The sequence below is a fragment of the Bos grunniens genome, chromosome 1, assembly GCF_055505025.1.
Source record: "Bos grunniens cultivar Pamir isolate PY7600 chromosome 1, Bosgru_T2T1.0, whole genome shotgun sequence".
Lineage (NCBI taxonomy): Eukaryota > Metazoa > Chordata > Mammalia > Artiodactyla > Bovidae > Bos > Bos grunniens.
Genome location: NC_141165.1, coordinates 15,437,240 through 15,462,236, shown reverse-complemented (window position 1 = coordinate 15,462,236; position 24,997 = coordinate 15,437,240). Strand labels below are relative to the sequence as shown.

Genomic DNA, 24,997 nt, shown 5'->3' with positions numbered 1-24,997 from the left:
TTTGCCATTCCCTCCTCCAGTGGACCACGTTTTTGTCAGAACTCTTCACTATAACCCATCCGTCTTGGGTGGCCCTGCACAGCATGGCTCATAGCTCCAATGAGTTACACATGCTCCTTTGCACTGACAAGGCTGTGATCCATGAAGAAGAAACTCCAATATGGGGAGTAACCTCTATGCTGGCTTTGACCTTGAAAGTCATGAGGCATGTGCCATACACAACCGATAACGTCAGACCCTAACAACCGAACCCTGACGTGCAGTCTAGGCTGGTCACATGGAATACGGAATCCAGGACATAAGGAAACCAGGTCAGTAAGATGCTGGTGACCCTGGAAGCAGTTGGGGAGCTGGCTTCATCCCACCCACTGCGGGTGCCTCTGGGGGGTAGGGCAAGGTACCCAGTTTTAGCAAATCCAGAGGGTGGGTCTAGGAGCAGTCTGGTAAAAAACCAAGGGTCTCTCCAAATTCCTTCTGTCTCCTTTCCTATCAAAATAAAGAAAGGCCCCTCAAGGCCAGTGTCCCTCTGCAAACACCCCTGTGAAGATGTAAACCCTCTGCTGCCATCAGGCCCCATGTGCAGCCGTCTGTCTTTCCTGGGGAATCCCCAGAAGCTCAGCACACCACCACCTGCACCCAGCCTGTACTCACTGAAGGAACGCCCTGGAAATTCACGTCTACCCAGAGGCTCTGGGTAGGGGTTTTGAAGAAGTAACCAAGGCAAGGCAGGTGAGACTGGATTTGGGTGGTCCTAAATCCAGTGACTGGTGTCCTCATAGGAAAAGGACCCAGAGACCCAGGGAGAGATCCCGGCAGGGACGAGGTGATGCAGCGACCAGCCAAGGATCGCCAAGGGCCATCAGCAACACCAGAGCTGGAACAGGGCCAGAGGAACCAGCCCTACCCACACCTGAATCCTGGACTTCAGGCTTCCAGACTGTGAGACAGGACATTTCTCTCATTTAAGCCCTGGTCTGCAGTGCTCTGAGAAACCGTGCGGGCCACTTCATGGACCCCTCCCTCCTTGATACTGCTGGGCAAGCCCACCTGGAGTGGCTCCCAAACCTCAGCTACGATGTAGGGGTCATGGGACAGCCCAGAGCCCCCCAAACTTGTTACCCCTCTTGCCCTACCAAGCCATCTGTAACCCACAGTGCTCAAAACAAAAGAGATCATTTCCTTGTCAGAATCCTGTGGTTTGGGGTCAGGAGGAAAGTCAGCGTCTGCTTCTCCCCAAGAGGAATTCATCTTAGAGGCAGCCACAAGCGTGTCCACCCCCGGCAGTCCCAGGTGGGGTGTGTGAAATCCCATTCACCCAGGTCACAGCCCCACATGTAAGCCATTCACAAGGTCAGGTGGGAAGGACATGCACCCAAAGGACCTACAATGGGGGTGGAAAAGCCTTAAGTCCACCCGCCCCTTACAAGGTCAGACGCCCCAGTTCGGGGTGGCAAGCCCTCATCTGATTTGCTTCTCCATACGATGCAGGTGAATCACAGGTGTCCACTAGGTCTTTCTCTGACCCCCCCCCACACACACACACACATATGCACACCCCAACCTCTAGGAGAAGGCTGCTGGAGCCAGAATCCGGGTTCAAATCCTGATTCCTTCACTCTCTGCTCTGTGACTCAAGGCAGGTTTCTTAACCTCCCTGTGCTCCATTCCCTCTGCCCAAACCCTGGGACCATAACCTGACCCCAGAGGATGGGCAGGTGAGTGATGTGGGAAGCCAGAGGACCGAGCTGGGAATGGAGCTGCCGCCAGCAAGCCTGGCCTTGGGCGAGCTCTTCTAACAGCCTCTCAGGCCAGGCAATCAACATGCACACCAACTAACCCATCTGCATTCCCCACCCCCGCAGGCCTGCTCAGCTGGACGCCTCTCACTAACATCAGGTTGCTGTGCGAGGCAGGGGCAGCAGGACAGCGGGCAGGCTGGGGGCAGGGGCCACCACATACCCTGGAGCCCGGGGCAGGCCTGCCTCAGCATGGGCTTGTCCATCCTCTTGGCGTAGAAGGCTGCGTACCACACACGCAGCTCGGTGCCCGGGGGGATGTCCCTGGAGGTGGTGAAGTAGACATCGCTGCCGTGCTGGAAGGCTGTCAGGTTCTGGTGACCTGGCTCTGCTGCCGGCCGCACCAGCATCATCCAGTTGCAGTCGTCCTCGTTGGAGGTGTCGAAGCACACGGGGTGCCCATCCTTCTGGAACACCTGGCGGGGGGAGCGCAGACCACCGCAGGGCCGGGTGGGGGCTGGTTATCCACCAGTGTGTGTATTAGCGTGCACACACGTGTGTGTGTGTGCATGTGCGCACGCAAGGGGCTACTGAGTGACCAGTCTAGACACTGCCACATCAGGGCACTGCACGGACCTGTTCTACACTGATAGGTGTCCACACTGATGGGCAGGCAGAGGAGGACCCCCAAAACAGGTCAGACTGGTCACAGGCAACAGGGAAGCAGGAGGCACAACTAAAGGTCAGGTGTCAGGGGGAGGCCTGAGTTCTTAGGTGGGAACTGGGGTGCCTCATCTCCACCTGTGGTCCAGGCGGGTACCTGGTCACGTGTGCTCTGCTCCTGTTCCAGGATGCACGAGGAAGCCTGAGCTCTACTCCCAGGTCAGGAGTTCTCAGGAGCCCTGAGTGCTACGCATGGTCCTGTTGGGAATGAGGACACCTCAGGTCTACCTGTGGTCCAGGTGTAGGACCTGGACACTCAGCTCTAATCAGTTTTCAAGTGGGCATGAAGACACCCGAGTTCTACTCCTGGCCCAGGGTGTCAGGGGAACACCTGAACTCTATACCTGGGCCGGGTGTATCAGGATACCTGAGTTCTTTTCCCAGTTCTGTTGCAACTATGTTCAATGACTTTGGCAAAGTTTCTCAATCCCTTTTTAAAAATTTGAATTATTTATTCATTTATTTATTGACTTGTTGACCATTCCAGGCGGCATGCGGGATCTTAGTTCCCAGACCAGGGAGTGGACCTGTGCACCCTTCAGTGGAAGTGCGGAGTCTTAACCACTGGGCCATGGAAGTCCCATTCCTTGATCTTTACAAGCTGTGCCCTCATCTAAAAAGCAGCACCATCACTTTATGGATGGAATGCAGGCAGGGACGAGGGGAAGAAGCCTGAATATTTTGAAGTTCAAAGTAACCACATGGAATGGGGGCTCCAGTCCCCTATTTGCTGATGCAATTGTTGTTTCCTCATTATAGAAAGAAATCTCCCTTCTTCTGCCTTTTCCTGTAGGGGCACCCCACTGCTAAGAGCTGGAGAACCCCCTCTGAGAAGGGGAGGGGGTGGAGGGGGCTACCAGGTGCCTAATGCCTCCTAGTTGGTACAGGGGCTGCTCCCAGTTGGCCTTAGCCTCCTCCTGTGGGCATAAAGGTGCCCCCAGCACCCAGGTACCCAACACTGAGCCTGTGCTGGAACAACTCAACACCAGACACAGACCTTCGGAATCTTGAGTCACTGAAAGAAACCAAAACAGGCACAAAGGGCTTTTTCAAAGAGGCCTTGGCCAACCACGGGCCCACAGCGATTACTCCCATCAGCCCCGGGTCTCTTGACATCACTCCTGCACATAAAACAGCCTTTCTTTCTTTCCTTTCTTTGTAAACAAATCAAGTCCCTTTCCTTTCTCTCTGCCATGCTGAAATCTCCCTTGTAAACTCAGTTCTCTGAGGACTGTCGAGTCCCCACGGTCAGCTGGATCATCTCTGTCACAAAACACTTGGGTCTCTGCTAAGGGTCTCCAGGAAAGCTCGCCTCTGGGGCTCACTGCTGCCCGACCAGCGTCTGTTCCTCTCAGTTTATTTCATGGGTGTTTCTGAAGGCTGGCTGCGGCTGAGCCCTCTGGGCATGGGGCCAGAGCTGTGACCCATACTCACAACCCCAGCCTCGCGGCACCTCTGGGGGTCTCACTTTAAGTGATCAAGTCCTCCCTGTGATTTTCTTCCATTTCCTTTTTCTCAGTGTCACACAGAAGCCATCATCTCCCTGTCTGATGTGCTTTTCAGAGTTGCCAAATTTTGCACTGGTCTCTCATCAACACAAAACACCTTCCTTTCAAAAGAGCCTTGCAAACTCCACACAGGTGTGAAATCCCCACGCGGTTCTGCAAATTCCACAGAAAGCCCCTCCTACAGCCTGCACTGGGGTGGTAGGGGGGCTGTCCATTCTTGCCTATGTTTTAAATATACTCTTATGAGTTTTGCAAAATACTAACTTAACTCATGCTCTTTGTGATATAAACTAAAAAAAAAAAAAGAAAAAGAAACACTGTCTTGGAAATTCAGCAGAACTACAACACCTAGAGCTGTCTCTATGATGTTTGTAAATCACTGAACTCTTCAGTGAGCATCGCCCTCACACACCTGCACGCAAGGAAGGTCACAAACACGGGTGCCACAGCCCCCACCAGCCCAGCGTGTACCTTCAGTGGAAACGCGGACTCCTTCTCCCATTTGGCGACGCGTCGCGACTCAAAGGGGCCGAACTGCGTGCGCTTGACGAGCTGGGTCACGGCAAACACCCCCTCAGCTCCGTCTTCCAGGCGTCTGATCTCCAGGTTGGAGGGAAGGGATGACCTAGAGATGAAACAAAGCAAGAGAGTCTCGGCCTCCAGTGCCCACTGGCCAGGGTGCCACCCTCACCAGGGACAGAGGGTTAGGACGATGGAGAAGGCTGCTCCCGCTGGCCCCAGAGCAGCTGACGGAGAGGCAATGACTTGAAGATGTGTTTATACTCCCCACCCAGGAGACAGAGCCAATGCTCACATGCATGCATACACACACACACACACACACACCCCCTAAGTGGGCCCATAGAGAGGGAGGGAGGACCACAGAGAGACCACGAAGAGGTGCCAGGTGGAAAGGACCACGGGAATGACAAGACCAGAAGAGGGTTTCCTGCGAGGCTGCGCTGGGCGAGGTTCATCACGAATGTGGCCTTTCTAAGTCAATTCAGACAATGTTAAGGAGAGGACACGTGTATCCTGGTGGGAGAGGAAGGGAGGTGTGTCGGCAAGGACCTAGCGTGAGCCAAGACCAGGGCACGCCTGACCCACGTCTGGGGTGGGGTATGGACCCCTCACAGGAGCAGCAGGAGGCCAGTTGAGATGAGGAACCCATCTGGGAAGGACCGATGGCTCCCACTGGAGCTTTGTGGGCAATGGGCAACCACTGAAGGGTCTGGAAGAGCTGGTCAGATCTGTGGTCTGGGCCAAAATAGGAATCTCTCTGCTCTGCACAGGTAAGTCACAGTCAAACTAGTTGGGAGGCCTCTAGGAACAGCAGTGATAAGATGACAGCCTGAGTGCCAGCCCATTCCTAAAGCAGATGTCGTGATGACAGCCACGTCTGAGGGGCCACCCTCTCCTCTTTACAGATGAGACAACCAGGATGCATAGAGGGGCACGTCTCGTCCAGGTCCAAACAGCTACCACATGGCAACAGGGCTGCAACCTGGGGGCCCCACAGGGGACACGGTCCCCCAACCCCAGGGAAACGTGGACTGGCAGAGCCACAGAGCCCCTGCACCAGATCTAGGTGCTCGTCCAGCAGCTACTCCCCCTTTGCCTAGCCACCTGTACTCACTGCCCACAGCTCCAGCCCCCAGCCAGGCATGTGTCAGACAGCAAGCCTGGGTTCGAACCATAGGGGAGACTGAAGGAGCAGACCTACAACCTCAGCCGTGGTCACTTGGTGTATAAACCAACTCAGCGCCCCAGCTGAACCAGGAACTAGATAAAAGATATTGACCAGGAAGCCTCTTCCTTGACATGCCCAGGCTCATCCCCGGGGCAGGTAAACAGCTTGCAGTGGATGGTGGCTTCGAACAAGAGGACGATCCCTCTCCTCCTTATTTGCTGTCTCCTCCTTTTGTGTAGACACCAAGGTGGCCAGGCTCTCGCCACAGGTGACAAACAGACAACCCTGTTTGACAGGCAGGATGGTAAAGACAGCTGGAGGGGTCACTCACCTGGCCCTGCTTAACACGAAGGAGTCTTTGACCATGACCACCGGGCCCAGCTCAGGACATTCAGAGTCGTGGTACTGGCTGCAGTCCTCACACCCTGAAAACAGACATCCTGGCATCAGGGGAGGGGGCATCAAAAGGGGAGGGAGACGCCCACAGAGCATCCCGCAGCCCGGGGGTGACCCACAGCGCTCCCCACAAGTGCAAAAAGAGAGCAACACAGGACACGAGCCCCCAGGAGAAAAACCCAGCTCCACGGCACGCGGCAAGGCTGACCCAGTCAGCTCTATGGGGACGCAGGACAGCGTCTCAGTCAACGAAAACTCACCAATGTAACCTGTTTCTCATAAATCGAACATGTCGGAAACCCTTCTAAAACCCGGGATGACCTTTCTGAGTCTGCTGCTACCCTTGTCCCAGTGCCCTTTGCCGGGAGTTCTGGGAAAGAAGATTCTTTTAAAATCGGACCCGGTAGCCCATTTCATGTCATACACTGTGGTTCTCAGTAACAGGGAAAATCCCGTCTAAAAGGAGACAGCTTTTCTCTACACAAAGACCAGATGTGCACGTGACTCTGCCTGCTGGTGAAGGTGGGCCACGGGCCCCGCAACACTTACAGATGAACATGATCTCTTCATTCCCGTCCTCAGCCATCGCCGCCACCTGCCAGGACACAGTGCCACATTAGTGAGCAGCTTTGGGCCCAAGGCATTTTTTTTTTTTAATTTATTGAGTAAACTTGATTTACAAAGTGGTGTTAATTTCTAATACACGGCGAAGTGATTCAGTTACATATATGCATGCGTGCTGAGTCACTTCGGTCGTGTCCAGCTTTTTGTGACCCTGTGGACTGTACCCACCAGGCTCCTCTGTCCATGGGATTCTCCAGGCAAGAACACTGGAGTGGGCTGCCGTGCCCTTCTCCTTCAGTTATACATACAATTCTTCCTTACATTCTTTCCCACTGGCATTTTTGATGATTAATATTTTTTAATTGGAGGATAATTACTTTACGAGGTTGTATTAGTTTCTACTGTATAATGAAGTGAATCAGCTACATGTATACATATATGCCCTCCCTTGCGGACCTCCCCCGACCCCCATCTCATGCCTCGACGTCACCACAGAGGACCAAACTGAGCTCCCTGTGCTTCTGGACCTAGAGTCCATCATACAGAGTACAGTTAGGAAGAGAAAAATTTCACATATGAATGCATATATGTGAAAGCCAGAAAAATGATACAAATGAACCTATTTTCAGGGGAGGAATAGAGACACAGATGTAGAGACATGTGAACACAGTGGGGGAAGGGGAGGACGGGATGTATCGGGAGATTGGGATTGACATATGTAAGTTACTGTGTGTAAAATAGCTACCTAGTGGGAAGCTGCTATAAAGCCAGAAAGCTCAGCTCAGTGCTCCACTTGCATATTTTTTTAGTATTTATTTATTTGGTTGCACCAGGCATATAGAATCCAGTTCCCTGACCACGGATCGAACACAGGCCCCCTGCATTGGGGGCATGGAGTCTTAGCCACTGGATCACCAGGGAGGTCCCCCTCCATTGGCATTTTTTAAAGACAGTTCCTGCTCCCATGGACAAAGGAGCCTGGTAGGCCGAGGTCCATGGGGCCGATAAGAGTCAGACACGACTGAGCGACTTTACTTTCACTTTTCACTTTCATGCATTGGAGAAGGAAATGGCAACCCACTCCAGTGTTCTTGCCTGGAGAATCGCAGGGATGGGGGAGCCTGGTGGGCTGCCGTCTATGGGGTCACACAGAGTCGGACACGACTGATGCAACTTAGCAGCAGCAGCAGCTAATGGCCCCCTAAACCATATACAGAGACTGACTTTGTGATTAGAAAAAAAATTTTTTTTCCATTTTGTTTTTTTGGTCACATCATGTGGCTTGCAGAACCTCAGTTCCCTGACCAGGAATAGAACCCGGGCTCTCGCAGTGGAAACACAGAGCCCTAACCACTGCACAGTCAGGGAATTCCCTGACTTGGTGCTCCAAAGGCAACATGCAGTACGGTCCTCTTTATTGTGGGATGGGTTTGGGCCTTGAAATGTTTCCTCACCCAGAACGATGTTGCTTTTAACAAGCCACATGTGTGCATGGCTCTGGATTTAGGACACTGTCGTGAAACCTGGCTTTCACCTTTCCCTAGCAGCCATCCGTTTCCATATGTAAAATACATGTTGTTGTTGTCCAGTCGCTCAGTTGTATCCGACTCTTGCAACTCCGTGGACTGCAGTATGCCAGGCTTCCCTGTCCTTCACTATCTCTCAGAGCTTGCTCAAATTCATGTCCATTGAGTCAGTGATGCCATCCAACCATCTCAATCTCTGTTGCCCCCTTCTTCTCCTGCTTTCAATCTTTCCCAGCATCAGGGTCTTTTCCAATGAGTCCACTCTTCACATCAGGTGTCAACAGTACTGGAATTTCAGCTTCAGCATCAGCTTCCAAAGAACACCCAGGACTGATCTCCTATAGGATGGACTGGTTGGATCTCCTTGCAGTCCAAGGGACTCTCAAGAGTCTTCTCCAACACCACAGTTCAAAAGCTTCAATTCTTCAGCACTCAGATGAAAGTGAAAGAGGAGAGTGAAAAAGTTGGCTTAAAGCTCAACATTCAGAAAACTAAGATCATGGCATCCGGTCCCATCACTTCATGGCAAATAGATGGGGAAACAGTGGAACAGTGGCTGACTTTATTTTTCTGGGCTCCAAAATCACTGCAGATGGTGACTGCAGCCATGAAATTAAAAGACGCTTACTCCTTGGAAGGAAAGTTATGACCAACCTAGACAAATATTCGGAGAAGGCAATGGCAACCCACTCCAGTACTCTTGCCTGGCAAATCCCATAGATGGAGGAGCCTGGTGGGCTTCAGTCCATGGGGTCCCTAGGAGTCGGACATGACTGAGTGACTTCACTTTCACTTTTCACTTTTATGCACTGGATAAGGAAATGGCAACCCACTCCAGTGTCTTTGCCTGGAGAATCCCAGGGACGGGATTCCCAGCCCTGGTGGGCTACTGTCTATGGGGTCGCACAGAGTCGGACACGACTGAAGTGACTTAGCAGCAGCAGACAACATATTAAAAAGCAGAGACGTTACTTTGTCAACAAAGGTCCGTCTAGTCAAGGCTATGGTTTTTCCAGTAGTCATGTATGTATGTGAGAGTTGGACTATAAAGAAAGCTGAGTGCCGAAGAATTGATGCTTTTGAACTGTGGTGTTGGAGAAGACTCTTGAGAGTCCTTTGGACTGCAAGGAGATCCAACCAGTCCATCCTAAAGGAGATCAGTCCTGGGTGTTCAGTGGAAGGACTGATGTTGAAGCTGAAACTCTAATACTTTGGCCACCTGATGTGAAGTGCTGACTCATTTGAAAAGACCCTGATGCTGGGAAAGACTGAGGGCAAGAGGAGAAGGGGACAACAGAGGATGAGATGGTTGGATGGCATCACTGACTCAAGGGACATGGGTTGGATAGACTCCAGGAGTTGGTGATGGACAGGGAGGCCTGGCGTGCTGCGGTTCATGGGGTCACAAAGAGTCGGACACGCCTGAGCAACTGAACTGAACTGAACAGCTTTCTTTACAGTCCAACTCTCACATCCATATGTGACTATTGGTAAAACCACATCTTTGACTATACAGACCTTTGTCAGCAAAGTGATATTTCTGCTTTTTAATACACTAAGTTTGTCACAGCTTTTCTTCCAAGGAGCAAGTGACTTTTAATTTCATGGCTGTAGTCACTCTCCACAGTGATTTCTGAGCCTAAGGAAATAGTCTGTCACTGTTTCCATTGTTTCCCCATCTATTTGCAGTGAAGTGATGGGACTGGATGCCATGATCTTAGTTTCTTTAATGCACTGCCATTTAGAGAAAGCCAGTTTCCACGTGGCCACTTCTATTCTCCCTGCCTCACAGGACTGTGAATGCCTCCAGGGCAGCCTTGTCTCACACGACCTCTATTTTTCTCCACCTGCTAACCTCTGCGAAACATCACATTTCTCACATTTCTCTCGGGGACTAAGGCACCACCTAACATCATCGAGGGGAGTCCTCCTGCTCTCCACAAAACCTTTATCACATCCGGTCACTTCTATTTCTGGTTCAACCTTGAGGTTCACCTCCATAGCAGGCAGCCACACCCAGCCCCACTACCTATATATTTGTGGGCAATCTGAACATGTTCATTCTGGGGTCTCAGACTCCTGACCCATAAAAGGGAAATTAAGATGCCCACCCCATATAGCTTTGGGGGGAGTATAAAGTGAGATACACCTGGTGCGTGCCACTTAATAATAGTTCCTCTTCCCCCCCACCCTTCCATCCCCAATTAAGTCAACCCAGTACATCCTTCCTGTATCCCACTCCTGGCCAAGACCATCTGTGGTACCATATGCAGGCTTGCATACTTCCTGAATGCTGATTCCACATGCCCTCTGTCCCATTCCCATCCCCAGGAGCTATTAAAGGATGAACAGCAGACAATGCAAAGTCCAAATGAAAATGCAGATTTGCTGAGCACATAATTTCATGAGCAGAGTAGAGGACAGAGTTGAAAATTCCACCACCGAAGTCGATTAGTTACAAGGAAATGAGGCAGAGACGGGATTTCCAATTTGCCCTTAAAATGCCAAGGATCCATAACCAGGGCATATTTTCCCCCAAACACAGCACAGTAGCTTCTGTTCCTGGGAACACACCTTTACAAGATGTCTCAAGTGGTTCAGCATGTTTAACTTGGGGCTTCCTGCCTGATGGCCTGCACAGGCAGGGTCAGAGGTCAGCCTGGAATGTGGGCAACGGCTGGTCACAGGGCAAAAGAGGAAGGACAAAGAGGAAGAAACATGTGGAAACCCACTTTCGTGAGCTGCTGAGGTGCCCCCAGGGGCCTAAGAACCGTCTGCTCACTGGCAGGAACCACTGACCTCCACTGGTCACATTCAAGGAAGTTCTCAAGAACACTCCCCAAACTGAAGCCAGATCATGGCAGAACACAGGATTCCCACAAAGCTGGCAGCATCAGAGGGTGCAAACGACGGGAACCACTCTGGCCTTTCTTGAGGCCTGATGTGGCCACCTGCCTCTGGTCTGGCCTCTCAAGGAGTCCACTTCCTGGCTATTATAAGTGGTCCTTCTATGAACACTGGGGTGCCAGAATCTTTCTGAATTACAGTTCTCTCCCAGGGATATACCCAGGGACTGCTGGATCATATGCTAGTTCTCAGTGCTTTAGGGAACCTCCATGGTTTTTTCCATAGTGGTTGTACCAACTGACATTCCCTCCAACAGTGTAGAAGGGTCCCCTTTTCTCTATACCCTCTCCATCACTTGTTATCTGGTTCCTGCCAGACTTTTCAGCGATGGCCATACTGACCAGTGTGAAGTGATACTTCACTGCAGTTCTGATCTGCATTTCTCTAACAATTAGTGATGCTGAGCATCCTTTCACATGCCCATTTGCCATCCCTGGGCTTTCCTGGTGGCTCAGATGGTAAAGAACCTGCCTGCAGTGCAGAAGACCTGGGTTTGATCCCTGGGTCAGGAAGATACCCTGGAGAAGGGAATGGCTACCCACTCCTGTATTCTGGCCTGGAAAATCCCATGGACAGAGAAGCCTGGTCTGCTGCAGTACAAGGGGTCACAAAGAGTCAGACATGACTGAGCAACTAACATTTGGCCATTCCTAGGGATCTCTTCAAGAAAATCAGAGATACCAAAGGAACATTTCATGCAAAGATGGGCTCGATAAAGGGCAAAAATGGTATGGACCTAACAGAAGCAGAAGATATTAAGAAGAGATGGCAAGAATACACAGAACTGTACAAAAAAGATAATCACGATGGTGTGATCACTGACCTAGAGCCAGACATCCTGGAATGCGAAGTCAAGTGGGCCTTAGAAAGCATCACTATGAACAAAGCTAGTGGAGGTGATAGAATTCCAGTTGAGCTATTTCAAATCCTGAAAGATGATGCTGTGAAAGTGCTGCACTTGATATGCCAGCAAATTTGGAAAACTCAGCAGTGGCCACAGGACTGGAAAAGGTCAGTTTTCATTCCAATCCCAAAGAAAGGCAATGCCAAAGAATGCTCAAACTACCGCACAATTGCACTCATCTCACACGCTAGTAAAGTAATGCTCAAAATTCTCCAATCCAGGCTTCAGCAATATGTGAACCGTGAACTTCCTGATGTTCAAGCTGGTTTTAGAAAAGACAGAGGAACCAGAGATCAAATTGCCAACATCTGCTGGATCATGGAAAAAGCAAGAGAGTTCCAGAAAAACATCTATTTCTGCTTTATTGACTATGCCAAAGCCTTTGACTGTGTGCATCACAATAAACTGTGGAAAATTCTGAAAGAGATGGGAATACCAGACCACCTGATCTGCCTCTTGCGAAATCTGTATGCAGGTCAGGAAGCAACAGTTAGAACTGGACATGGAACAACAGACTGGTTCCAAATAGGAAAAGGAGTTCGTCAAGGCTGTATATTGTCACCCTGTTTATTTAACTCATATGCAGAGTACATCATGAGAAATGCTGGACTGGAAGAAACACAAGCTGGAATCAAGATTGCCGGGAGAAATGTCAATCACCTCAGCTATGCAGATGACACCACCCTTATGGCAGAAAGTGAAGAGGAACTCAAAAGCCTCTTGATGAAAGTGAAAGTGGAGAGTGAAAAAGTTGGCTTAAAGCTCAACATTCAGAAAACGAAGATCATGGCATCCGGTCCCATCACTTCATGGGAAATAGATGGGGAAACAGTGGAAACAGTGTCAGACTTTATTTTTCTGGGCTCCAAAATCACTACAGATGGTGACTGCAGCCATGAAATTAAAAGACGCTTACACCTTGGAAGGAAAGTTATGACCAACCTGGATAGCATATTCAAAAGCAGAGACATTACTTTGCCAACAAAGGTCCATCTAGTCAAGGCTATGGTTTTTCCTGTGGTCATGTATGGATGTGAGAGTTGGACTGTGAAGAAGGCTGAGCGCCAAAGAATTGATACTTTTGAACTGTGGTGTTGGAGAAGACTCATGAAAGTCCCTTGGACTGCAAGGAGATCCAACCAGTCCATTCTGAAGGAGATCAGCCCTGGGATTTCTTTGGAAGGAATGATGCTAAAGCTGAAACTCCAGTACTTTGGCCACCTCATGCGAAGAGTTGACTCATTGGAAAAGACTGATGCTGGGAGGGATTGGGGGCAAGAGGAAAAGGGGACGACAGAGGATGAGATGGCTGGATGGCATCACTGACTCGATGGATGTGAGTCTGGGTGAACTCTGGGAGTTGGTCATGGATAGGGAGGCTTGGCGTGCTGCGATTCATGGGGTCGCAAAGAGTCGGACACGACTGAGCGACTGATCTGATCTGATGACTTCCTTTGGCAAAATGGCTATTTAGGTCTTCTGCCCACTTTTTGACTTGTTTTTCTGTTACTGAGTTATACAAGCTATCTGTATATTTTGGAAATTAAGCCCTTGTCAACTGCATAATTTGCAAATATTTTCTCCCATTCCATAGGTTATCTTTTCATTGTGGTTTCCTTTGCTGTGCAAAAGCTTATGAGTTTGATTAGATCCCATTCGTTCATTTTTGCTTGTATTTCTATTGCCTTGGGAGACTAAGAAAACATCAGTATGATTTATGTCAGAGAATGTTTGGGCTATATTCTCTTCTAGGAGTTTTCTGGTATCTTGTCTTTATGCCATTTTGAGTTTATTTTCATGTGCAATGAGAGACCACGGTCTAACTTCATTGTTTTACAAGTAGCCATCCAGCTTTCCCAATGCCAGTTACTAAAGGGACTGTCTTTTCTCCATTGTACATTCTTGCCTCCTTTGATGAAAATTAATTGACTGTAGATACTTGGGTTTGTTTCTGGGCTTTCTACTCTGTTCCATTGATTCACAGGTCTGTTTCTGTGCCATACCAAGCTATTTTGATTAGTACACCTTTGTAATATTATCTGAAGCCTGAGTTATGATGCCTCCAGCTTTGTTCTTCTTGCTCAGGATTGATTTGGCAATTCTGTGTCTCTTATGGTTCCACATAAATTTTAGGATTCTTTGTCTATGAAATATGTCTCCAGTCATTTGATAAGGGCTGCAATCAATTTGTAGACTGCTTTGAGTATTACGGCCATTTTAACAATACTATTTCTTCTAATCAAAGAGCATGGGCTATCTTTCCATTTCTTTAAACAATATTTAATTTCCTTTTTCAGTGTTTTATAGTTCTCAGCATATAAGTCATTCATTTCCTCAATCAACTTTATTCCTAAGTATTTTTTATGCAATTTTAAACAGGATTTTTTTTTTAACTTTCCCTTTCTGATATTTCACTGTTAGTGTAAAGAAGTGCAACAGATTTATGCATGTTAATCCTGCATCCTGCTACTTTGCTGAATTCATTTATCGGTTCTAGTAGTTTTTGTGTGGCATCTTTTTTGTTGCTGTTCAGTGACTAAATTGTGTCTAGCTCTTCACGACCTCACGGACTACAGCACACCAGGTTTCCCTGTTCTTCACTATTTCCTGGAGTTCGCCCAAACTCATGTCCATTGAGTTGGTGATGTCATCCATCATTTCATCCTCTGTTGCCCCTTCTCCTGCCCTCGAGCTTTTCCAGCATCAGGGTCTTTCCCAGTGAATCAGCTCTTCCCATCAGGTGGCCAAAGTACCAGAGATTCAGCATCAGCCCTTCCAATGAATACTCAGGGTTGATTTCCTTTAGGATTGACTGCTTTGATCTTCTTGCAGTCCAAAGGACTCTCAAGAGTCATCTTCTCCACCACAATTTGAAAGCATCAATTCTTCAGCACTCAGCCTTCTTTATGGTTCAGCGCTCATAACCATACATGACTACTGGAAAAACCATAGCTTTGACTATATATGTACCTTTGCTGGCAAAGAGATGTCTCTGCTTTTTAATCTGTTATCTAGGTTCGTCATTTTAAAAAAGAAAGCAGAGACATCACTTTGCCAACAAAGGTTTGTTGTGATTTTGGAGCCCGAGAAAACAAAGTCTTTCACTGCTTCCACTTTTTCTTCCTCTATTTGCCATGAAGTGATGGCACCAGATGCCATGATCTGAGTTCAGAAATACTGGAATGGGTTGCCATTCCCTCCTCCAGTGGACCATATTTTGTCAGAACTCTTCACTACAACCTGTCCATTTTGGGTGGCCCTGCATGGCATGGCTCATAGCGTCATTGAGTTACACAAGCCCCTTTGCCATGACAAGGCTGTGATCCATGAAGAAGTGGCATCTTTAGGTTTTTCTATATATAGTATCATGTCACTTGCAAATAAAGACAATTTTACCTCTTCCTTCCAGTTTGGATACCTTTTCTTTTTCTTGTCTGATTGCTGTGGCCTGCACTTCCAATAACTATGTTGAACAGAAGTGGTGAGAGTGGACACACTTGTTCCAGATTTTAGCAAGGAGGCTTTCAGCTTTTCACTGTTGTATATTACATTAGTGATGTGTATGTCATAAATAGGTTTTATAAAGAAGCCTCCTGAAGTCTGTGCTATCCTGGAAAAATCCCTTTGGTGCATGGAATGCTCCTTTGTAGAAGGGAAGTTCAGTCTCCAGACTTTTTCAGCATGTAAGAAATCCTAGAACAAGGGACTGTAGATAGTACTCTTGTAGGGGGAAATGACAGAAAAATTCACAAAGTGTGAGATTCAGCCATTTTAACTACTGATCCTGGAGATACGTACCTTACACCAGTGGTTCTCAAAGTGTGGTCCCTGGACTAGCAAACAGTAACACCAGCAGCACCTGGGAATTTCTTGAAAAGGCAAATTCTTGGGTCCCTCCCCAGACCTGCTGGAGCAGCCTCTCTGGGCTGGGATCTCCATACTCTGCAAACCGTAAGGTATTTGCAAACCTTTAGGTTATTTTGATGCAGCTCAAGTCTGAGAACAGCTGCTTAACCTTAAATCTTTTTAAAACTTACACGGCTGCCAAAAGAAAACAAACAGCAACTGTGATCACTGGAGGACCACAGTAACAGTGTCAGGAAACCTGTGATCGCTGGAGGACCACAGTAACAGTGTCAGGAAACCTGTGATCGCTGGAGGACCACGGTAACAGTGTCAGGAAACCTGTGATCGCTGGAGGACCACGGTAAGTGTTAGGAAACCTGTAATCGCTGGAGGACCACAGTAACAGTGTCAGGAAACCTGTGATCACTGAAGGACCACAGTAATAGTGTCAGAAAACCTGTGATCACTGAAGGACCACGGTAACAGTGTCAGGAAACCTGTGATCGCTGGAGGACCACGGTAACAATGTCAGGAAACCTGTGATCGCTGGAGGACCACGGTAAGTGTTAGGAAACCTGTGATTGCTGGAGGACCACAGTAACAGTGTCAGGAAACCTGTGATCACTGAAGGACCACAGTAACAGTGTCAGAAAACCTGTGATCACTGAAGGGCCATGGTAACAGTGTCAGGAAACCTGTGATCGCTAGAGGACCACAGTAACAGTGTCAGGAAACCTGTGATCACTGAAGGACCACAGTAACAGTGTCAGAAAACCTGTGATCGCTGAAGGACCACGGTAACAGTGTCAGGAAACCTGTGATCACTGAAGGACCACGGTAACAGTGTCAGGAAACCTGTGATCGCTGGAGGACCACGGTAACAGTGTCAGGAAACCTGTGATCGCTGGGGACCACGGTAACAGTGTCAGGAAACCTGTGATCGCTGGAGGACCACGGTAACAGTGTCAGGAAACCTGTGATCGCTGGAGGACCACGGTAACAGTGCCAGAAAACCTGTGATCGCTGGAGGACCATGGTAACAGTGTCAGAAAGCCTGTGATCGCTGGGGACCACAGTAACAGTGTCAAGAAACCTATGATCGCTGGGGACCATGGTAACAGTGTCAGGAAACCTGTGATCGCTGGAGGACCACGGTAACAGTATCAGGAAACCTGTGATCACTGGGGACCATGGTAACAGTGTCAGGAAACCTGTGATCACTGGAGGACCATGGTAACAGTATCAGGAAAACTGTGATCACTGGAGGACCACGGTAACAGTATCAGGAAACCTGTGATCGCTGGAGGACCACAGTAACAGTGTCAGGAAACCTGTGATCACTGGGGACCACGGTAACAGTGTCAGGAAACCTGTGATCGCTGGAGGACCACGGTACCAGTGTCAGGAAACCTGTGATCGCTGGAAGACCACAGTAACAGTGTTAGGAAGCCAGATTCATCCTGAATGTCAGTTAGGCTCAGGTCAGGATGACCTGTGTGTAACTTGGTGAGAAATGGTTTGAAAGGAGGGGTGATGTGGAGCAGATGTTCTCTGTGACAACTGAGGTTTACGAGGCAGCCCCCGTAATGATAACTGTTAGGAAATGATTCTGAAAAGAAGATTAAAGTGGGAGGAGTCACCCTACCTGACTCAAACTTAATTATAAAGCGACAGCAATGAGGACTCGGGTTTAGCTGGAGAGACAGAAGCATAGGTCAATGGAAATGGAGAACAGAGTCACACAAATATGCTCAACTGATTTTGAACAAAGGGTAGAAGGAGCTCAACTAAAGAAGTTGGTCTTTTCAACAGTGCTGGAGCAACTGGACATGCAGAGGCAAAAAAAAAAAAGAACTGTGACCTTACATCTTACACAAGGATTAATTCCTAACAGACAAGAAACTTAAAAGGATAAAAAAATTTTTTACTTTTAGAAAAATAGGAGAAAATCTTTGGAAACTAGGGCTAGCCAGCTTTTAGACTTGTTACCAAAAGCATAGTTGACTAAAGGAAAACTGATAAATGGGACTTCACCAAAATTTAAAGATTTTGCTTTACAGAATTCACTGTTAAGAGGATGAACAAAGTAAAGAACCAGAGACATTTTAACAAACCATGTATCCATATGTAAGATACGCAAAGAACTCTTAAAACCCAAGGATAGGATAAAAATGCAAGCAACCCATTTGTAAAGTGGGCAAAAGACATAAACAGACATTTCACCAACAAAAACACTGGAATGACAAATAAGCACATGAAGAGATGTTCAACATCATTAGCCTCCAAGTACAAAGCACAATGAGACACCACTACACACCTCTCAGAACAGCAGAGACTGGGGCACCCATGCACCCTAGTGGCGTGGAATTCAATTCGACAATTTCTGATGAATCAACATGGCCTATGACTCAGCAACAGTACCGGCTGGGTGGTCATCCCAGAGAAATGGAAAGTTCCATCCATATAAAAGCCTGTACACTGCTGTTGGGGGCAGCTTTATTCCTAACAGCCCCATCTGGAGATAACCCAGGGTGCCTCACTGAGTGCCTGGTTCTGTAGCCCATCTACAGTCTGGAATACTAGTCAGCAACTGAAAACATGGAACTCTTGACACACAACAGACCCTGGTGAGCCTCCAGAACACTGCTGGGTGAAAAAAGCCAATCCCCAGCAGTTACATAGTGTGTGATCCTGTTCACGTTCTTGAAATGGCAAAATCAGTGAGAAGGGAACTAGAGCAGTGAGTGGCTGGTGGGGGTCAAGGAGGGGTTGGTGTGGAAAGACAGAGAGCATGAAGCTATTAGAGGGCTCCAACCGGGCTGGCATGTCCTGTGTCTGGACCCCATCAAGGTCACCATTCCTCCAGTCACCCAGTACTGGAGTTGTGCATGGTGGTACCACCAGTGGGAAGTGGATGAAGTGAATATGGATCTCTGCATTCTTTTTTACAACCACCTGGGTAGCCACAGTGATCTCCAAATCACAGCAGTTTAAAAGCGACTTCCAGCACAATGGGTGGGAATGGTCTGGATCCCAGTGGAAATAAAGTACATATGACCTTGACTGGACAGCTGGATATCTGAACACTGGCTGGGTATCTGGCCAGATTTTGACCACATTAAGGTGCCAGCATTAAACGCTTTAGGTGGGCTCACGTATGGCGGTTATTTTTAGAGTCCTTCTCCTGGAGAGACACACACCGAAACATTTACAGATGCAATGATGTGACCAGGGTTTGCCTCCAGGTCCAACCAGTGGCAAGTCCTGGACGGGGTGGAGGGGGCAGTCAGGCCCCAGGCAGCGGCAACTGGGGTGGTGATTGACGCATGACTGTTGCCAGCCTGCTTCCTGTGTTCAGGTTTTCATACGAAAACCCCTTGTGAGTGGCACCCATACACACTTCCCCTGTCCTCTTCTTCCGTTGATTTTTTTTGAGTCCTGCCCCCAGAGCTGACTGAAGACACATGTCAAGTCCATTAAACATCTTTTTCTTCACCTCACTTGACCTCTGAGTCATGCCAGACGTGGCTGACCACCTTCCTCTCCCCACATTCACTCGCCATCACCTCCCATGCCCAAGTCCACCCAGGCCCTGATCCTACCTAACGCTTAGGTCCAGGCATGACTGACCTCTTTGACCTCTTTGATGGTCCCACAAAAGTATTGTGTGAAATGCTATTTCCGGTCCTTCACCTGACAGTATAAGTAGCTCAGCCTTACTTGAAACAGCTGTTCAGTTCAGTTCAGTTCAGTTGCTCAGTCGTGTCTGACTCTTTGCGACCCCATGAATCGCAGCATGCCAGGCCTCCCTGTCCATCACCAACTCCTGGAGTTCACTCAAACTCACGTCCATCGAGTCAGTAATACCATCCAGCCATCTCATCCTCTGTTGTCTCCTTCTCCTCCTGCCCCCCAATCCCTCCCAGCATCAGTCTTTTCCAATGAGTCAACTCTTCGCATGAGGTGGCCAAAGTACTGGAGTTTCAGCTTCAACATCAGTCCTTCCACTGAACACCCAGGACTGATCTCCTTTAGGATGGACTGGTTGGATCTCCTTGCAGTCCCAGGGACTCTCAAGAGTCTTCTCCAACACCACAGTTTAAAAGCATCAATTTTTCGGCACTCAGCTTGCTTCACAGTCCAACTCTCACATCCATACATGACCACTGGAAAAACCATAGCCTTGACTAGACGGACCTTTGTTGGCAAAGTAATGTCTCTGCTTTTGAATATGCTATCTAGGTTGGTCATAACTTTCCTTCCAAGGAGTAAGCATCTTTTAATTTCATGGCTGCAATCACCATCTGAAACAGCTGTGAGGGACATAATTTCCAGCATATTATAAATATTGACTTCTTAAAATAGTTCTGTGGCTCTTTAAGCATGTCTATTGGAATCAAAGCACCAGAGCGTGACATCCGGTCATAGGGTATGTGGACAAGCTCTTCTCCCCCTTCAGGAGGTGCTTCTGTCTCTACCAGCATTTGTTTCCATCACTGCAGGTGTTAAACCCCACGTGTTACATTGGTGCTTGAAATGACTATGGATCACCTTTTATACATATAGATCAAACTGGTCTTGATTTTCTAGGACCCTGAGTCTGTGGCAACTTCTCCTGGACTGAGCTATCGTTCCAATAACTGGGACACCACTGATCAAAATGGAAATGCTGCCCACACCGGTGACCGCTGACCTGACACACAGGCTGGGATTAATGAGGTAAACAGGGCTTTCTCCCCAGTCCACTCATGTACGGTGGAATTTGATTCAGCTCCGCTCCTATCCTCTGCTCTCACAGATGTGAGTGCAGAAGGCTCTGCTCCACAGACAAGCAATTTTGCGGGGGAGGGGCTCTGTCACTACTTAGCGACAGCCACTGCCCGAGGTCTCCCAGACACCGTGATGCCCACACGCCTGTGAGCTGACCATGGCCCACACTGAGACTGGGGCTGGGGGTCGCCATGTCCTGGATGACGGGAGGGGCCTTTCTTAAGCCGGGAGCACTTCAGGAAGGTGAGGACCAGGGCCGCGAGCGCAGGGCAAGGGTCTCTCCCACCCTGAGGGGCAGTTTAAAAATGCTGCTGGTCTCCTGGGCCCTGATTCCCTGACCACGCCCCAACCTGCACACCTGTCAGCTGCCTTCAGCGAATGGCACCGCCTGTCACCCCTGCACATTCCCCACCAGTCCAGTAGCAAGGCCTGCCTCACTCTAGAAACACTCCTTGTCCTGTCCTGACTCCTCATTTCCCCTCTGCCTCCACCCTGTTTCTACGGGAAAGACACAGATTTGCTGGACTCCTGCCCAAAGCCCCCAGGGGTGTCTGGCTCTCAGGGTGAACTCTGAGTAGAGTACAGCCTGTGCTGCCCTGACTCGGCCACACAAAGCTTGCTGCCACCCCAGGGCCTTTGCACTTGCCCTCATCCCAGATCTCCACTGAGGAACACTGGTTTCCATTCAGCCATCCCCTCCCCAGATAGACCTTCTGGGTCCCCACTGCCCAAGTGCGCCCACCCCTGCCCAAACCCCCACCTCCACCTGCCACCCTTCCTGCCTTCTCCTCCAGGCTCCAACCACTATCCATCTCCTCCCCTCCAGAACATTCGATCTATGGGGCAGGGCGTTCTCTCTTCTCTGCAGCACCCGGCAAGGAACAGCTGCTTGAACGATGGCCGATGAATGCAGGCATACATGAACTGTGTGAGATGAACTCAGTGAGTATTGTCATGGGTCACAACTGTGAAAAGGAGGCTAAGAAAGCATTTGAGTCCCTGCTCACAAACTCAGCCTCTCAAATCCCATGTCCAAGAAACAGCTGCCTTCAATCTCTCTCAAACCTGCAGAATGGGTGCTGCGTTCTCCGGCCTTCTACACAGACAATGGTATGTGAGACACATATGCCAAGCTAATGGAGTTCTTTCTCAAATACAATTATTCCCAGAAAAGCTATTAGCCTCGCAGTTGAGTTTTGTTTTGGTTTATGGGTGTTCTGGAAAAATATAAATGTTTTTTCTGTTTACAAAATAGAACATATTACTACTGCATTCTTTGTTGGCAATTTTTCTGCAAAAATATGAATCAAAGATATAGGAGGAAAAAACTACATAGGATAAATCCTACTATTTTTCCTCTTCAAAATTCAAACTACAGTTGTTTTCTTAACCATTCAATCACCATAAGGTAGTGATGTCAAGGAAATGCAGAGAAGCAGAATGAAGCAGTGAAAATGTGGAAAATGTGAAAATATCCAGATTTGAAACAAAATATGGTAGCGGTATGTGTGTAGTGGGGGGAGAGAGAAGAGGGGGGCTGACTTATAAAACAAAGTGTCCACAATCATTCCAGGCAGAGTTCACATTGTTGGCTCTAAAGATTTGTTACAAAACCAGTTGCTCATTTACTTTTCATCCTTAATACTTCCAGGAACTTAACAGTGTTCTCCAAATTGATCTGGTGAGTCCAGATTTTATGAGAGTGGCTTAGGCAACCCTGATATTTGTGGGCTGGCAGCTTTAACTATGTACACGGGTCCACGTGTCTCTGATCACACACTTTTTTTCTACCATTTTAATCTACCCATGGTGTACCCAGTGGTGGGGAGAGGGCAATTTCTGAGCGTTTGTGGATTAAAAAAAATCTCATCCACTACATTAAGATCTTAATAAACACAAAATAACGATAACCATCAGGAAGGTGGATATTTCCATAGGGCGTTTCCACTTGTCCCCTCAAAGCTGACCCTCACCGGTCCGACATCCTCTCCAGAGGCCACATGGCCTGCTGGTCCACCTGTCCGCGCCAGGGCGGGGCCAGCGCACCCCTTCCCAGCACGGCCACCCACCCGGAGAGTGGGCACATGTCACCTGTCCGTGGGTTTCACTATCTTGCCTCTGCCACGCAAGGGTTTACATAAACGGGATGCAGGGTGCTCTTGGGGATGGGGGTGGGGTGGGCAGCCCCATCGCCCAAATTCAGGGGTCTGCCTTTGTAATCTCAGGAGCCAGGGGTCCAGGGACCCTCCCTGTGCGCCCCCGGAGGCTGGGCCCAGGACGGGGGAGCGTGACATCAAGAGGGACCGTCGGCGACGAGGGCGCCCGGGGGCGGGACCGCGGGCCGGGGGCCGGGGACGGCGGACCCCCTGCGCCGCGCCCACGGGCGAGCGCGGCCCCGGCCCCGCGCCGGGAGCCGGCCGCCCGGGGTGCGGGGGGCGGCGAGGGGCGGCAGGCGGCGGGGCCCGCGGCGGAGCCGGCGGCGGCGGGCGGGCGGGCAGGCGGCGCGCAGGGCGATCCCGGAGCGGCTCCGGGAAATCCAGCCGGGTTTTGACTCCGATCGCCCACGGTGCCCGCAGCCGGCGAATGTAACAAAGAACAGGCGGCATGGCGGATGGACCGGGGCGGGCGGCGGGCCGGGCGGGGCCGGGGGCGGCAGGCCGGGCCGGGGCGCGCGGGGGCGGCCGGCCGGGGGTGGCTGGCCGGGGCGGCGCGCGCGGGGGCGGGCGGCGGGCGCGGGACCCGGGCTTTACCTGCCTTTGGAATGTGCAGAGCGGGATCGGATCCGGACTCCGGGTTGCGATCCGCTCCGGAAACTGCGCAGCACCGGAAGCCGGGGGGCGGCAGCGAGGCATTGTGGGAGTTGTAGTCCTCGCGGGACGCGGGCGGCGTGGACGCGAGAGCCTGGACAGGAGAGCGGGAGCGGGCGGCCTGGGCCTGGACTGGGCGGTGTGGCCGCGGAGCAGGCGGTCTGGACTGGGGAGCGGGCAGGGCGGACCGGGAGCGGGTGGTGTGGACGGGGCCGCGGGCGGCGTAGACTGGAGAGCCTGGGAGTAGGAGGTGTGGACGCGGAAGCGGGCGGCATGGACCAGCGAGCAGCAGGGCGCGGGTCATGTGGACCGAGAGGAGGTGGCACAGACCGGTGGAACGGTAGCGGACGCGGTGGACCGGGGCAGTGGGATTGCGGATCGCATGGACGAGGGGGACCGGAGCGGCGTGGACTGGACTGGCAGGGCGCGGGCGAGGCGTGGACCGGTTGCTGGGTGAACGGGCGGTGTGGATCCGGATCGGGCGGCAGACGCGTAGCGGGTTCCGGCTGCCCTTTCCCCGGGGCCGGAGGGGGCGTCAAGCGGCCGCGCGCACCCCTTCCCCGGTGGCGTGGCGGATCCGGATACCCGCGACGGGTTCGCGGGTTCACGTTGGCAGCTCGCACACCGCCACCCAGCGCGGACCTTTCTTCTGACGGTTCCCTCGAGACTTAATTTCCTGGGGGTGGGGGAGGGGAGGTGAAAGAGAGTCGAACTTTCTTTTTTTCTAACTTATTTATTTTTTAATTGAAGGATAATTGCTTTACAGAGTTTTGTTTTCTGTCAAACATCAAGAATCAGCCATAGGTGCACCCATGTCCCTTCCCTCCAGAACCTCCCTCCCATCTCCTTCCCCATCCCGCTCTTACAGGTTGTTACACAGACCCTGTATGAGTTCCCTGGTCATACAGCAAATTCCTATTGGCTATTTATTTTACATATGGTATTGTAAATTTGCATGTTACTCTCTCCATACATCTCAACCTCCACCCCCACTACCCCCCACCCCGCCGGTGTCGATAAGTCTGTTTGCCGCCCAGGAATAACGATTTCTGAATTTAGCCCACAGACCTGCTTGCTACCTTTCTTGGTCATCTTTCTGTCCACTTGGTAAAGGCTTAGAGGCTCTTGACTTGCTTGCCAAGCTCCTAAATTAGAGCAGCTCACTGGTGAGTGGAGATCCTGCCTTTTAAGTTCAGGCCCTGGGAGTCCCCAGAGTTCTGCCTTAACCACTGCCCCACACTGCGCTGTGCCAAGTACCTACAGGCACCCCGGATGCTGCGAACTTGAGGCCAGAGCGCCACTGCCTGGCACAAACTGTTTCTGTCCCCTCTGCCTTCCACCCAAGCTTGGGGGAGGGATGGGGCTTGTATGGTCTCAACCCTTATCATTCACTGAACAAACAGTCACAGAGGAATAGAAACAGAAGAGACCAGAAGGATCCTTCATCTAGTCCTGGGAGCTCAGATTTGGCAATGTAGCTGCCTTGGCTCAGAGATTAAAACGTCTGCCTGGAATGTGGGAGACCCGGGTTCGATCCCTGGGTGGGGAAGATCCACCTGGAGAAGGAAATGGCAACCCACTCCAGTACTCTTGCCTGGAGAATCCCATGGAGGGAGGAGC

General features: G+C 50.3%; 1 protein-coding gene across 3 annotated transcripts in view; it reads right to left on the bottom strand.

The window, feature by feature from the left end:
- Nucleotides 1–24,436, bottom strand: part of PRDM15 (PR/SET domain 15) — a 68,235-nt gene extending 43,799 nt beyond the window's left edge. For 2 of the 3 annotated variants that reach the window (XR_015132004.1, XM_086315767.1), the window contains exons 1-5: nucleotides 23,325–24,436; nucleotides 6,603–6,648; nucleotides 5,989–6,082; nucleotides 4,439–4,592; nucleotides 1,960–2,212 (exon numbers count right to left, since the gene is read on the bottom strand). Coding sequence is in view for 2 of the 3 variants with exons in the window: in XM_086315767.1 (XP_086171893.1) it covers nucleotides 1,960–2,212; nucleotides 4,439–4,592; nucleotides 5,989–6,082; nucleotides 6,603–6,648; nucleotides 23,325–23,681 (904 nt within the window). In the remaining variant the exon portion in view is untranslated. Of the gene's footprint in view, nucleotides 1–1,959; nucleotides 2,213–4,438; nucleotides 4,593–5,988; nucleotides 6,083–6,602; nucleotides 6,649–23,320 lie in introns of all 3 variants that reach the window. The other variant, XM_086315771.1, reaches the window with a different exon arrangement.
- Nucleotides 24,437–24,997: the final 561 nt, after the last annotated feature.